The sequence below is a fragment of the Microcebus murinus genome, chromosome 8 (genome assembly GCF_040939455.1).
Source record: "Microcebus murinus isolate Inina chromosome 8, M.murinus_Inina_mat1.0, whole genome shotgun sequence".
NCBI lineage: Eukaryota > Metazoa > Chordata > Mammalia > Primates > Cheirogaleidae > Microcebus > Microcebus murinus.
The window spans coordinates 76,425,046-76,441,107 of NC_134111.1; the positions used below are offsets into that span (position 1 = coordinate 76,425,046).

The window sequence follows — 16,062 nt, forward strand, 5'->3', positions numbered from 1 at the left end:
TTGTATTATCTCATTTGATTCTTACAGTCATGTACAAAATAAGATTGGTGATCATTTTCATATGTATTTTACAGGTGAGGAAACTGAGGCTGAGGTGATGGATGATTCCATGTTCTTTCTGTTGCCCTTCTCACCTTTAGATTTTTAAAAATCTTTTTCTTACTCTCTGAAGTCTCTTCTTTTCTGGGGGAGGGGGAGAGGATGGGAAGATGGGAAGGATGCCTCATTATAATGTATAGTTCATGAAAGCCTGAGACCTTGTCAGTCTTTTGTATAGTTATTTCCTGGATATGTTGCTCAGGAACTATTTGTTGAATGTCAAATGAATCCCTTGTTCCCTTATCCAAATCCCTTCATTGTTCTGTGTCCCTGTAAATTAAATGCTATATTTGTAGTCTAACAAATTCAAACCATAGTGTGAATACCAACTGTCTTAATTAAAATATACTTCTCTTACTGCTATCTTTGATCACACTTAATGTTTTTGGTTGTACCATTCTTTTAAACTCATTTTGAACTTAAATTTTGACAAAACTGTCCATCTTTTTCATGCATTCTCTTTTTAAGCCATGTTTTCTAAACCCACAAGTGTTGTTAAATGTTGTTTGTAATTAAATGCATTTTTTATTCCTAAATTTCAGTTTGTTAGACATAGCCTGTTTCACAGTTCTGCTGAAGATAAGCTCTTTTCTTGGCTCTCTTAGGAGTCTAGACAATTATTGCTTATGGCCTTATGCAGGCAGCTTCCTTATCCTGTCCTGTAGAGTTTTGAAAGAATGGTCTCAGTCCAAAATGGGTTGGTTCCATAATGGAGCTGGGAGATGCTTCACTGTTACAGTTTAAGACCAGCTATACATGATATATAACAAGTAAATACAGGGATATTTCATGCTTTGTGCATGTACGAACCAGAGTAGTCCTATGAACCCCTGTAGGTAGAGTTTATTTGAAGGCTGTTTAAGCACATATTAAAGTGCATTTTAAAATACATATTTCAGTACTTCTTTCTTTGGAACTTTTACTTTCACACACTTGAAAGTATATGTTAAAGTAGAAATATACTCTGCTTTATGGAATGATTTTAAGTATTTTTTCACACTCATGGAAGTAAGGTGAATAGGGATTATTGGGTCTTCAGCGTAATGTGTGAGGCAATTTAGTTGTAGTTTTGTTTTTCTGTTCTCTGTTAAATTCTGCCTTTCTTTTTTGGGGATTTGGTAACTGTTTAAAGAATGTGACCACAATTTTGTTGGTTAATCAGAGTGCTTTTTCTAAACTAAAGATTTTTTTTTACCAAACCATGTTCTTTGCATAGCATTTTTTGTAAGACTTAATGCCTTATGAACCAAGTGTGTACTTCCACTTCATTTGCATTAGAATATTATATAAGAGCTGGGCACAGTGGCATCAGTCTATAATGCCAGCTAGTTGGGAGGCTGAGGTGGAAGGATTGCTTGAGCCAAGGAATTCAAGGCTGCAGTGTGCCTGTTAATAGCCACTGTACTCAAACCTGGGCAATGTAGTGAGACATCATCTCTAAAAGAAAAAAAAGAATATTGTATAAGTCTCTTGTATTATTTCCACTGGCCCTATACTTCTCCTTGTTTTTTCATATTTAAAATAAGAAAGATTCCTAGCACTCTGGGAGGCTGAGGTGGGTGGATTGCTCGAGGTCAGGAGTTCAAAACCTGCCTGAGCAAGAGCAAGACTCTGTCTCTACTATAAATAGAAAGAAAGAAATTAATTGGCCAACTAATATATATAGAAGAAATTAGCCGGGCATGGTGGCTCATGCCTGTAGTCCCAGCTACTCAGGAGGCTGAGGCAGCAGGATTGCTTGAGCCCAGGAGTTTGAGGTTGCTGTGAGCTAGACTGACGCCACGGCACTCACTCTAGCCTGGGCAACAAAGTGAGACTCTGTCTCAAAAATAAATAAATAAATAAATAAAATAAGAAAATTTGTTGTGCTTTCTTAAGTAGCTAATTTTATGATTTAACAAAAATAATCCTAGGTATGTGTTTTATGAGCCGGTTTTTTTAAAAATTAAAAACAGTTTTTTAAAATTTAACAGTTGGAGACTTGATGTAGATGCATGTTTCTGAAGAAGTGAGTTAATGTGAATGTAAACTCAGTGGGATTCGGTGAGGTATAAATTTAGCAGAACTATTACTGCTACATTTGTTAATGTACAATTTGGTTAAAGATTCCCCCCCCCCCCGAAAGACAAGCCCCTGGATGGTTTGAGTTTTTAAAAGGGGATTATAACATAGGAATTAAAATATGGAACACCCAGTGTCTATTGCCATTTGGGAGCACAGATCTTTTCTAATGAGATTATTTCAGAAACAAATTATTGACCAGGGCATAACTGAAATCCCTTTGGTTCTCAATGTTCCTTAATCTAATCCAGCCAGAGAAACAGAAATACCAATTTATCATTCATCTTGCCAGTAGTGAGGAGGGTCATTGAAACACATAGGGCTAACATGAGTAAACAGTCTTTACTTTAAATGTAAATATGAGGCACCTTGGTGGTAAAGAAGACTATGCATGTATCTATATATAGGTATTTGTACATATATATTTGCATATACATATGTAAACCTAGTTTGGTAAGGAATAATCACTATTGTGGCATTTAAGTAAGTACTAAGGCCTTTAGTAGAAAATAGCATTTTACTGCTCATATTTTCTTACAACAAAAATTTAAAAAAAATCGAATTCACAAAGTGGAATGTTGATTCCAACAGGGACAACTATATGTGTATATGTATGTGTATATATATATATATACATATATGTGTATATATATATATATATATGAGAGAGAGGACTTTCTGAATGGGTATGCTGTTTTACAAATGGAAAATGTCAGGCTTTATTAATGGTATTAAAAACTACCAAAAAGAAACAGGGTAAAAACAATGTTGGGATGATGATATTGCAAAAGAAAAGCTGTATTATATGTTCACTAAATGATTAGTTAAGTTACAGTATTACCATAAATCTCCAGAAGAATACATATATGGTGAACTTTAGCAAAGTATAAATAGCAAGTAACAAGAGGCTGTTTTTGAATCTTTTTTTTTTTTTTGAGACAAGAGTCTAGCCTGGGCTAGAGTGCCATGGTGTCAGCCTAGCTCATAGCAACCTCAAACTCAAGCAATCCTTCTGCCTCAGCCTCCCAAGTAGTTGGGACTACAGGCATGTGCCACCAGTGCCCGGATAATTATTTCTATATATTTTTAGTTGTCCAGCTAATTTCTTTCCATTTTTAGTAGAGACGGGGTCTCACTCTTGTTCAGGCTGGTCTTAAACTCCTGACCCTGGGTGATCCTCCTGCCTTGGCCTCCCAGAGTGCTAGGATTACAGGTGTGAGCTACCGCGCCCGGCCTGTTTTTGAATCTTTATTTGAGGCAATCTTTAGGGTGTGCTGGATCCTTGAGTGTAGCCTTTTGACTGAATCCAAATTTTACAGAACAAATCCTTTTAATAACAAAGCCTTTTCTAAACTCTTTGAATTGAACATTTAAAAGCACCAAGCCTCAAATCCTTTTAATAAAGTGATTTGTTCTGTGAAGTTTGGATTTAGTTGAGGAGCCACACTTGGAGATCTGGAAAGCCACATGTGGCTTCGAGGCCCCAGGTTCCCCACCCCTTAACCAGGTAAACCAAATAGACACTTTACACGGTTCGACACAAGTTATATTTTTAAATTGTTTTAATCTGCTACTCTTTCTTGGGATAGCTTCATATGGTGATTTTTTTCAATATGAAAAGGAATAACAAAATGATCCAATTTTTTAGAACCCTTCTTAATCCGTAGGACTAATAGCTATTTGGTAGCCACATTCTTTTCCATTAGAGAAGCTCCTTTTACTGATAGGTTAAGTTCACTTTTAAATACTCTCTGTTCTAAGTTGATATCCATGTTTAGAAAATATTTTACTCTTAAAATAAATAGCTTAAATTATTTCTATCACTGGAATGTATAATACAAGTATCTAAACTTGAATGGGCTGTCATAAGTATGGCCTCTAAAGGTGATGTTCTTTAGTGGTTTTAGAAACAGTATTTAGAGTTTTTATGTTGTCTGACTTTCTCGGTATTTATAAAGCTGTAAAAATAAAATGTAAAAGCCCAGTTTTATTTTTTCCAAACTCTTTGAATTGAACATTTAAAAACACCAAGCCTCAAAGATGGTGCTTCAGAGGACTTTATAAATAACCAGGAAGGTTATTCTTAGAATATCTGTGTAATTCATCAGCACAGACTCATCCCCTGAGTTTGGTTTGCTCTGAGCACATAGCTATCATTCTTATAGCTGTTCTACTTATGATCTCTATAAACTATAGTCACTTGGTGAGCCTGTCTTCACATTAGCTTCATTGTTGTATATTGTGAAAATAATATAACTAAAACTAAGTTTGGAGACCTTTTGGCAGTTATAGGGAGAGTCCTGTCATATGAGGAGTCATCTTAGCTAAATGGAATGAAAACAAGTTTATAAAGTTACTTCCCGCTCTTACGTGTGCACAAAATGCCTTGGGCTAGAACTGAATATTGCAAACAATTCTTTACATCAAAATTCTCCTTAAATTTTTCTAGAATAGTTCATTTTCATCTCAATTCTTTTAAGGAAGATAAATCTAGCTAAAATGGCTCAATATATTCTGGTTCACAGGTGTTCTATTTAGATGAAATCTTATGGTCCAGAAAGAAAATGCTATGGTATCAGAGTTAATTTGGACCACCATGTTAAAGGTTTGCTCTGGGCAAAAAGTATACAATTTGGGGTGACTTTTGTAAACCCCAGATGGGACTGAATTTTTGAACATGTGTGGACTAGCTTTGAAAAAAAATCTTAACTTGCTATGAAGTAAGTCTGTTTAAGGAAGATCTGAGATTGTTTTTTTCCCTGGCTGCTGTTGGTGGACTTATTCACTGTGGTTTCAGATTTGTACTTTAAAAACTAGAAAAGAAATAAGCATATTCATCTTAAAAAAAATTCAGTATACCCACAACAAGACTGTTGTAGGTTAAACACCTAATCATTCTTTTTTAGCCAAGTACCAAAAGGTTGTGTTTTTATTTGATAGAGAAACAATGACTGAAGTGGGAAATTTCCTACTTTTCTGTTACAGGGAAGATTGGGATATGTGCCAACAGAAGTGTTTCATCTTATTTGATGTGAACATGCACCTTATTTCTACTCTCCTAGTGCCAACTGCTGTCTGCTGCTGTTTCTCAGTTTTATCTATTTTGTGTCTGCTACCGTCTCTGTTCATTGACTTCTGTTTATCCCAAGTATTGGAAACAAGGTATTGTGAACAATTGTTCCAAGCCTCTGAGTGGGAGACAGACACACAAGCCAAGGATTTGCTGCGAAGATTGTGACTTTAGGGGAAAAACCTAACCAAATGTATCTTTTAAAGAAAGGTACCATTTCTAGGGTTATAGTGCTCTGTTCCTTATGTCAAGATATTCTTCAAGATTATTTGCTTAACTCTGCCTGTGCATTTGTTAATGTTCTCCTTGCAACTATCCATGGAATTAACTGTTGTTTCTTTACTGATGAGTACTCTCTCTGTACCTTCTGATTTTTCACATAAACTCAATCTGTATTTTCCCATTACCTCTCATAGTTATGCTTAAATGACTTTCATACATCTCATTTAATTTATCATATCATTATCTCTCCCTGACCTACCTACTTGCCAGATCATTTCTTACCCAGCATTACCCATCAAAGTGAATGTAGTTAATGGCACGTCTACTTCATAGTTATGAAGGCTAAAAATTTTAAGAATCACCTTCAGCTTGTTGCTCTCTTTTATATACTAGCTAAATCATTAGTTGTCACATCTTTTCCTACACTTTACAGTTCTCACCTTTTTGTTTCTAGAAATGGTTTTGATTTATTTAATATTATGTGCCAGGCACTAGGTTATGCTTTCTGCATCCATTGTCTTTTTTATCTTTGCAACCACTATGTGTAGTAGGTTGTATTATATCTTTTTCATCTCATATTTATAAAATAGGCTGGAAGAAGTTAATTGACTTGCTGTCTTAACAGCAGGGAAATGATACATCAGAGACTTGAGGCTGGGTGACTTTAAAATCCAATCTCTTTCCACTAAGCACTCTTTCACCTGGCATATAGTGTCCTTCCCTTTTCATGTCTACTCACTCATCTTTACAGATCTTTTACTTTCTCTTTCAGGTATCTTATGCTAGCCATATGGAAACATTTCTGGTCCTATGAATTGATCATGCTATTTTATGCCCCTCAGCCTTTGTCCTCACTTGGTTCTCTCAGCTTGATTATCTTTCTCATCCTCTGTCTGCTTGGTGAACTCCTTTTCTTCAAGTACCTGCTCAGAAGTTATTTCTTTGTAGCCCTCCTTAGTACCACTGCCACCCCACCACCACTCAGGGAATTGTTAGAAATATTGTTGAGTGAAGATTATTATTATCTCTTCTATTCCTGAATGGGATATTATCTCTTTGAGGGCAGAGACTCATTGATCTTTTCAGTTTTATTTGTCTTAACTATAATTTGGAGCTAAAAAAGCATGCTCTGTAAGAAGGTGCATAACATACTTCATACTCATTCTAAAGGAAACTATAACCATAGAGTTAATCTTGTGAAATTGCTTGGTATGTACCAGTTTATTCATGCATTTGTGTATGTTAAACATTTGTTGAAGCCTTACTATTTCTAGGCACTGTGCCAAGTGTTTGAGATGGAGGGAATGATACCTTGGGAAGGAGAATGCGATGATTTGAATAAGGCCAGTACTTTTCTGTAATGTCAGGGAGGAAATGTGCCAATGTGTTAGAGTTATGAAAAATTGTAATGACATAGCACCTGACTCTCAGAGAATGGTTTTGATACTGGTTTCCAAGCAGAGTGCTTGCCACTTAGTAGGAAGTCAGTAAATATTTGTTTAATTAATGAATGAAGAACCAATTAATTTGGCTGTTATTAAAGTAATAAAAAGTATAAATTTAGAATATTGGGATGTAATGGTTTTTTTTTCCTCCTGTATTGACAAAGATTTAAACTTACAACCTTCAAGGGAAAATTCAGAAAACCAACTTATTCATGGTAATCTATAGAAATTCTTTGAGAGGGTATGTTATCAATATGAAAAAGATCAATTGCCATTATATGTTAGGGTAGATCTGTTATATGATAAATGTTTGTTTTCTAATTTTTAAAAACTTACTAAAAATTCCCTAAATACTTTATGTGCTAATGAATTATCCATCAAAAGGGGATTCTTAAGAGCACTTACAAAATGTTTGTGAATAGTGATTTCCCTCCTTTATATGTTTGCTTTATTATATTATCCGTTCCTTTTAATGTAACTCGCCCTTACCCCTTATCCTCCACACCTTTTTTGTTTTTGCAGTATCTCTTGCTCCTCCTCCTCCCTCCATCCTACAGGTAACTCCTCAGTTACCTTTAATGGGATTTGTGGCCAGAGTCCAAGAAAATAGTAAGTTTATGTCTTCTTTATGCTGTAGATCAGATTATAGGCATAAAATGTCATTTATATATGATTGACTAAATGGTCATTCATTTGCTGATATTTCAAATATTTGAATATTGTGAACAAGTCACTCAAGAGCTAGTGGGGATGATAATATAATTAAGATGGAATTTTCTATTTTCAAATAGCTTAAAATCTAGTAGTGAAGTTTAAGACAAATATAAAATGAAGCACATGTAAGAAAAGAAAGATCACACCTAGATGAGGAGATACTCTTTAATCACCAGATATCCCATCTTTTTTGTCTGGTTTGCTTAGATAAGTGGTAGTCTAGTTTCCTATCACTGGAATTTTAGGGTCTGGTAGGTGGCCTGTGACTCTTCCTTCTGTCCTGTGATTCCAGGTGTAACAAGGGCCATGCCATGGTAGGGCCGAGAGGACCAAGCTGCCAGTCTGTCTCCTAAGAGGCCTCATAGATTGGCAATGAATTTATGGTGGCCTATGGTCTAGTATTGAGCCATGCAGAATCAGATAAATGATGTTATTGACACATTAAGCCTTCTGCTAGGGAGGCATTAAGAAAGGTCAGGAGGCCTGTATCAACATTCAGTGAGGAATTGCTGTCAGAGATACCATGAATATAGTCAGTATGATGGATGAATTCTTGTGAGCTGTCTACATGAGGGGCCACATCACAATCATAAGGTTGCATGATGTGCATGAAATCTGAATTAGGGGAATTATATTAAATGTAAGCTCCATGAAAGCAGGGAATTTTTTTTTTTTTTTTTTTTTTGCCTGTTTTGTTTGCTGGCTGTTTCTCCAGCACTTAGAAAAGCATCTGACACATAGCAGACACTTTTGGTCCTCCTTTTTTTTGTGCTTCTACAGCTGACTTACTGCCTGCCCCCCTTTATTGACATTCTTTTTTAAAATGTGTTTGTATTTTAACTGGTTATAATCCAATCATATTGGCCCGAGGGCGCAGTGTCTCTTTCACGTGCCTTTGCATCTCTGTTTGCTGATTTCTGAAAATAGTCTGTTTTACTTCTGTTTATTGGAAGGCACCCCCTACATACCTGTAATGTTTACCATACTATGATTTCTTAAGATGTTTTATTAAATTTAAGAGCTATTTTTTCACATATAATTAGGTAGATTTTATGTTTTTAAATTATGCTATTGGGACCCACTGTTGTTTTGGCTTGTGTGTGACCCACACTAGCCCAGGGAGAAAATGGCCTCTCAGCAAGGTTCAGCTGGTCCAGCATGTGGCCAGCACAGCTATAGTGTAACCCTGCGCCAGGCTTGTGAGGTCAAGTGTAGGATAGAAGGTCACTGTTCACTGTTCTTTTTAAAGATTTTCTGCTGCATCTAAACAGGGTAAATTGGGACCAAGTAGAAAAGGATTTAATTATAGTATCAGAATTGAAGGACATTTCCAACGCTGTGTCTTTCTACACATCCATATAAGGTGGAAAATCTAAGTGTCATTGTAGAAAAAGTTTTTTCTCATCACAAATTCATTTTAATCACTATGATTAATGAAGATAGTCACTTGAATAATACCTTGGTGAGAGTTTTTTTTCTGATTTTACTACCATAATGAGTGTGTAACTTGGAGAATTCCACTAGTCAGTTGCTACTGCATGTTTTACAAGATGATGTTACTCATTCCGAACAGAGTGGTTGTGAGCAGATTCTGGAGTAAAGGTCAGATCTTAAAACTGAAATTGCAAGATGGATTTGAAGACTAATTCATGAGTCAAACAGGAATGTTTGTATAGGACCTAAATGGTTATTTATTTTTCAAAAAAACTAGATTTGAAAGTTGAACAGGATTATGAAGCAGGATGTCATTAGTTTTCACCAGTCATTAGTGAAAGTTGCAAAGTTTGTAGAAACATCAAAATGTTTCATGAATAGACCTAAAAAACCCCATTTTATTGAAATGCATGATTACCACTTTAAGACTTAGAAATGTTTTAAGTAGATGATTATAAGACATTATTATAGCAGCATTACCTATATTTTAAAAAGTCATTCTCAAATTTGGCCACCCTATCACAATTGATTACCTTTTGGGATAGTCTTTTTCATCTCTTTCTATGGTCATATACATTTTTCATATACAAAATGTACAAAATAAAAATCATGTATAAGATATGCTGTGACTGATTTTGCAGAGACATAGCAGGACTTATACATTCAAATGAATGTTATCTTCAAAACATTCACCTTAGATATATACCTTTCTTTTGGAATTATCTTCAAAGCTTTTCGGGTATATTATTTTGAAGATACTCTGTGGTAGCACATATTTACTCTGCATTAAATTTGATATTTGGAAGAAGTCTGGAATCATTTGGAACCAGTTATAGTGAACCAGTTATACTAGGGTAAGAATTCTGGTTAAGATCCTATTATTCTCCTTAAGTTCCTCCTGCAGCTTCCTACTGCTCTTTGGTTAGAGTCTAAGCTGTTGTAAGGTCCTTTCAGCCTAGTCCTCTTCAGCTTCCTCATGCCTCTTTCTAATGAACTTTCTATGGTTCTTTGGAAGTTTCCTGCTTTCTTACCTTTGTACTTGTTTTATTCTTTATATCTTACATGAAATATCCAAACCCCTATACCATCCTACCCCCTTCTCCCCATTAACTCTTACTCATTCTTCAGGTCTCAGGAAGCCTTTCCTCACCCACATAAGAGGTTGGTCTATGCTATGTGTTTCCATAATATCTTAAAGCATTGCACTTAATTGTAAATGAAAGTTTGGTTATCCATGTCTTCATGCCTTTTGCCTACTGCTCTTCCTCAGTGCTGAGCGTAATACTTAGTCATAGCAGGCTCTTAGTTGATGTTCGTTGAATGAATAATAATGAAACATGATTTTAAAGTTATTGAATTTATCTTATAGTAGTGTAGCTTTTAAGATAACAGGCATTGGAGTTCAGGTGTTCTTCTACTTACTTGCTGTAGGAATACTTAATCTTGGAAAACCATTTTCCACATCCATAAAATGAGGATTCAAAAACATCTCCCAAGGTAAAGATTAAATGAGATAATGTATTATAAAGTGCTATCTGAATAACTGGAGCGTTTTAAGTCAAAAAATGTTAATCTTATTAGACTGGCTGTAAGCAAATTGTAAGAAAGGTAAAAATGAGCAATGGCAGCATTTTTGAGTAATTTTGTAGTGTCATTTCTGAAAGTGATTGTTTTGAAAGTTCCTTTGGATCTATTTTTTGTGTGTGTGCTTGTTTAATGTCAGTCTTTTTACCTTATGAATGCAAATTGGATATATTCTTTCTCACTCTATCCATGTGTAATTTTTCTTAAAGTGTATGCTAAGATCTCATATCTGTATCTTTTTTTATCAATAACCATTAAAACTAATGAATTTTTGTTTAATGAGTAAAGTTTATAAAGTAGATCACTGTAGAGTGGCACAGCAGATGGGAAGAATACTGAAATAGGACAGAGTATGGTGTTGATGTGACTGAGTCTTACCAGGCATCTATAATCTTCTAAAATCCATTTGATTCAATCAGTAGGCTTAGATTAAAAAAAAAGAAGAAGAAAGAAAATAAACAGGATTGCTCAAAGAATTTTACAGAAACAGAATTGGAACCCATAAATAATAATTAGTGCTGTTTATTAAAACTGGGGAGCTGATGAATGCAGGTTTATTAATTTTATTCTGTTGAGTTGTGCTCAAGTGTATACCAAGCATTTGGAAAGCTTTGAGTTCCGAGTTTGAAGGTAATCATTTAGATGTTACTGTGAGATGTTACTGATTACCTGAGCTGTGGAAGCAAATCTCCATAGGAGAGATTTTAAATATTTTAAATCACTCTGATAGTACACTTAGATATTTAGCCTGATTCCCCAGAATCATTCTGTAAACAAACAAAAGAAATAAAACATCTTTATGGATGAAGTTACCCAAATTTACCCAGTTTGATAAAATACTATAAAAAATTTTGAGAGGAAAGTAGCAGATTATTAAAATGTGTCTATTCCTTGGATTCATTCTAATTTGTTATAAGTGAAATATGGTTATAAATGTCCAAATTATTAATATTTATGATAACTTCTCTTTGGATATAGTATAAAGCTACCTTGAAAAGAGGATTATGTATTAGCATAAATAGGTTCTAGAGGGTCAGTTAATAATTAGGCTAAACTTTATTCAGCATACATCAGCACTAACCCAAGGGGGAGAGAGAAAGTCATGCTTGGAGATTTAGAACATTAGTTAACACAAAGACTTCTCTTGCACACTCATTTTTTGAAAGATGATTATTTTCAAATCTAGGTTTATATTCTATGAACTAGAAGCTTGGAGAAGAAATACTGAACTTTGCATAATGTGTAGTTTTGTTTTCAGCTTGATACATTCTTAGTTTCAGATACACCACCTCCACCACCACCTGTGGAAGAGCCAGTCTTTGATGAATCCCCCCCTCCACCACCTCCCCCGGAAGATTACGAAGAGGAGGAAGCAGCTGTGGTTGAGTATAGTGATCCTTATGCTGAAGAGGACCCACCATGGGCTCCAAGGTCTTACTTGGAAAAGGGTAAGTTTCAGAAGGATATCTGGTGGGATGGGAAGAAACTTCCCTACATAGAAATGAAATTTGCTGGTACTAAAGCAAATCTTGAGTGATTTTTACTAAGTAAAGTTTTATTTATTTATCTTTGTTTAACTTGGGTAGAGAACAGAAATCATGTGTTCTTGTGTGCCTGGCATAATGTAAGACTTATACATAAGTAAGGTTGTCTCCCCATTTTGCAATATAGGAAGTTAAAGTTCAAAATTTATGTTACGGAATGCAGCAGAATATACTGTTACAGAAAAGACAGTATTTCATATAGTTATATAAGAAGCTCTTACATATAATATTTGCCATGTACAAGGCTCTGTGCTATTTTATGTGGATCGCCTCATTTAATATAATAATGCTTTTGAATGTTAGCACTATTATAATTCCTATTATACAGTAGAGTAAAAAGAAGCTTAGGAAAATTAAGTATATTTGGTAAATTAATAAGTGATAGAGTTGGGATTTGAACTAGGTCTTGTAACTCTAGACCCACGCTCTTAACCGTTGTCCCAAGCTTGAGCTCTGGTATCTGGCAGACCTGAGCTATACAGTTTAACTAGCATTAAATTCTTCCTAGCAAACTCCTACTTTTATTTGTCACTGCTCGTTTTCTATCTCTTACTTTTATAAAGCCATCTGCTCTTATGGTCTTCTGGCTCAATGATATGACTTCTACCTACAAGTGTAAACAATGTATGAATGTATAGTAATTGTCAGACATCATTTCCGTCCTCACAAGATTGTGACAGTCCCTTGTCTTGTTCATATTTATATCTCTAAAAATCAACATGGATGCTCTATTAATGATTGTCAGAAAATGAATAGTGCCATTAATTCTGTCTGGGGATTCCCATAAAGCTGCTCAGAGGACATGACATTTGTGACATTCCTTAAATGAAAAGTAGGAATGTCACAGGCAGAGAAGAGGGAAAGGAAGGACCTTCCAGGCAGAGGGAATCCCTTGAGCATGAACGTGTGGCTGTTGAGGGCATGGTGAGTAGTGTCCCGTGTAAGGGGTTGTCGGTGGGTCATAGGGAGAGAGTGGTTGGTATGGCTGCACAAAGGGAAGTAAGCTGTAATTAGGTGGTGGAAGGCCTGGAATATGATGCTGAGGTGTTTGGACTTTTTTCTTTTGAAAAAATCTGGTAGCTGAGGTAAATTGTGGAGGATTTTTAAACAAGTTAATGATAAGGTATCATGTACTTATTTAGCCTTTTTTTTTTTTTTTTTTTGAGATACCCAATCCTGAGGTAGAATGTATTGAATAGGAGGAAAAGTGGAAGTTGGGAATACCAATTTGGATAAGGGCCTAAGCTGAGGCATTGGTGCTGAAAACCTTGTTCACATAAGTCAGTTAGATGCAAATGGAAGGAGTTTTCACATGGCATTGTCACTTCACTCTTTTAACTCCTTCAGGGTTATTTGCCAAAAATCAAATAATGCTCTGCATTTAAAAATCATATTTTATGGTGTGTTATTAAGGTCTTAAATTTTGTTGAAAGCAAAGGAATGTGAGCCACCCCACTTGCAAAAGGATTGGGTTATGCGATCACTGAAGTAATTCTCTTTCTTAATAACAATGCCAGTATTTTGAATGGTTCCTTTGGTATCCAGAAGTATTTTACACTTTGAGATAGTGCACCACTGTACTTTTGTTAAGCAGGAGAACGAAAAGAAAATGAGAACTTGTATGACTGATGCCTGACTGAATGTGTGATCTCAAGTAGATTAGTTTTAGGAAGCAGTATTTATAGGAGTTGAAAATCTAGAAAAAGAGTCTCTATGTCATCCATACTGCTTTAGAAAATCTTCAGGTTCCCCGAGTGATAAAGGTACTCCATCTTTAAAGAAGCGTGCAATGACTGGGGCAGTGACCATGATAATGGAGAAAAGTGTTTGGATTTGAGAGATTTTAGGAAGTAGAATTGACAGGACTTGGAGATGTAGGGGAAGGTGAATGAAGGGAAGGCAAGGATGACACCAGGTTTCTTGGCTTGGGCAGAAACTCAAGGAGTGTAAGAGAACTAGGAGAAGATACTGCCATGGAAATGGAGGAAAATATCAAGAAAAGGGGACAGAGGTAGTCATCATTGCCAGACAGGGTGGGAAGGTCAATTAGGAAAAGAACTGGAAGAAGCTGTGAGTCTCAGTTAGAAGGTTGTTTCCCTTGAGTGAGCAGTTTCATTAGAATGGAGAGGGTAGAAGGAATATGGCTGCATTCCTTAAGCAGCATTATTTCATAGAAACAGAATCCCCAATAGGATCTAAAACATCTCTTAATTTAGATTACACTGTTAAGTAGTTTAACAAACTCTTCATTGATAGTGTCAAGGTTTAACTGTGTTCCACCTCAGGGCAGGTTATACATAAATTACAAATTATGTTAAATGAGGTTTTACCGACTTAGGGTAAACTTTTCATTTTCCATATAAATAAAATTAACTCATAATTTTTTTTCAACTTATGTGATTTAATACAAAGTATATTGAAATAGATAATTTTACTAACGTTTTGATTTTCTAGTAGCTTGCAAGTTGAGGCTACTTAATTTCTAGGTGTGGTTGCTAATGCCCTACAATTGGTGGTCATTCTTTTTTAGCTTAGACTAGTCACTTTTATGTAACATTGTCATTTTGGACTCCTTCAACATTGTTGTTATTTTAGTATCACCTCAACTTTTTTCCCCAATACATGTTTAAGTTATAAGTATCCAAAATGCCAGGCTCTGTGTTTGGTGCTAGTTTGCAGTGTGGAGAGATTTTATGTTTAGATTGCTGTTCTTGTTTCAGTTTACTTTATGAGAGACAATAATTTGAGTCCTCTTACTGGTCATTTATGACCATCATATGACACCATTATTCTTTGCTTATATTTAACACTGCAGCATACTTTATATAAAAGTATAGGATTAGAGTAAAAGACAAGCATTTAAACTAAGAAGTTTTGTCCAGTTACTAGACATTCATAAAATATGTTAGAATACCTAAAATTCAAAGGCTAAATTTGAATAAAGCATTTTGAAATTTGGAGTGTATTTTTATTGTAGCAGAAATGTTGAGAAAAACAATGTAGGCACCATTAGTCTTTCTCTATTTCAATCATAACTGCACAGAAACCAGATATTTAGCATTTCCTTTAAAAGTTTTTTTCCTCATGTGCTGCTAAATTCCTTGTGTAATTTAGCTACTGTGTGGTGTGTAATATAGATGTGTAATTGGAAATTATTTATTAGACTTTCCTCAATATTGCCAAAACCATTTTTTCAGACTAAATAAAATCTAGACAGATTTTACTTATCTCACCATCAGTATTTTGAATATCGGTGAAAATAGAGTAAGATACTCATATTTAATACATACCTCTTTAGAGTTATCTTGATAAAAGTCTCTTGCACTAAATCAAGTCTGTTTTTCTTTTGATGAATAGCTTTATGGTGAAGAATTAAATGAAATAAACTACTGGTGCATATCTTATCCAGGAATGAAAATGAATATTCTTAACAGTGTATTTTTTTTTTTTGAGACAGAGTCTCACTTTGTCACCCAGGCTAGAGTGAGTGCCGTGGTGTCTGCTCAGCTCACAGCAACCTCAATCTCCTGGGCTCAAGCCATCCTGCTGCCTCAGCCTCCCGAGTAGCTGGGACTACAGGCATGTGCCACCATGCCCGGCTAATTTTTTCTATATATATTAGTTGGCCAATTAATTTCTTTCTATTTATAGTAGAGACGGGGTCTCACTCTTGCTCAGGCTGGTTTCGAACTCCTGACCTCGAGCGATCCGCCCGCCTCGGCCTCCCAGAAAGCTAGGATTATAGGCATGAGCCACCGCGCCCGGCCTAACAGTGTATTTTTTAGATTAAAAAAAAAGGCAGTTAATGTCATAATAGTGGTCACTAATTTTAACAAAAGATGTTTAGCAGTTGTTAAAGCTCTCAGTGCTACACTACTATAGAGTTCTA

General features: G+C 35.4%; 1 protein-coding gene across 29 annotated transcripts in view; it reads left to right on the plus strand.

Moving 5' to 3' along the window:
- Nucleotides 1-16,062, plus strand: part of ABI2 (abl interactor 2) — a 106,129-nt gene that overhangs the window by 70,251 nt on the left and 19,816 nt on the right. For 16 of the 29 annotated variants that reach the window (XM_076005839.1, XM_020288263.2, XM_012738920.3 and 13 more), the window contains 2 exons: nt 7,420-7,506; nt 11,904-12,077. In XM_076005839.1, the coding sequence (XP_075861954.1) occupies nt 7,420-7,506; nt 11,904-12,077 (261 nt within the window). The remainder of the gene's footprint in view (nt 1-7,419; nt 7,507-11,903; nt 12,078-16,062) is intronic. The other 13 variants (XM_012738922.3, XM_076005840.1, XM_012738933.3 and 10 more) reach the window with 1 other exon arrangement.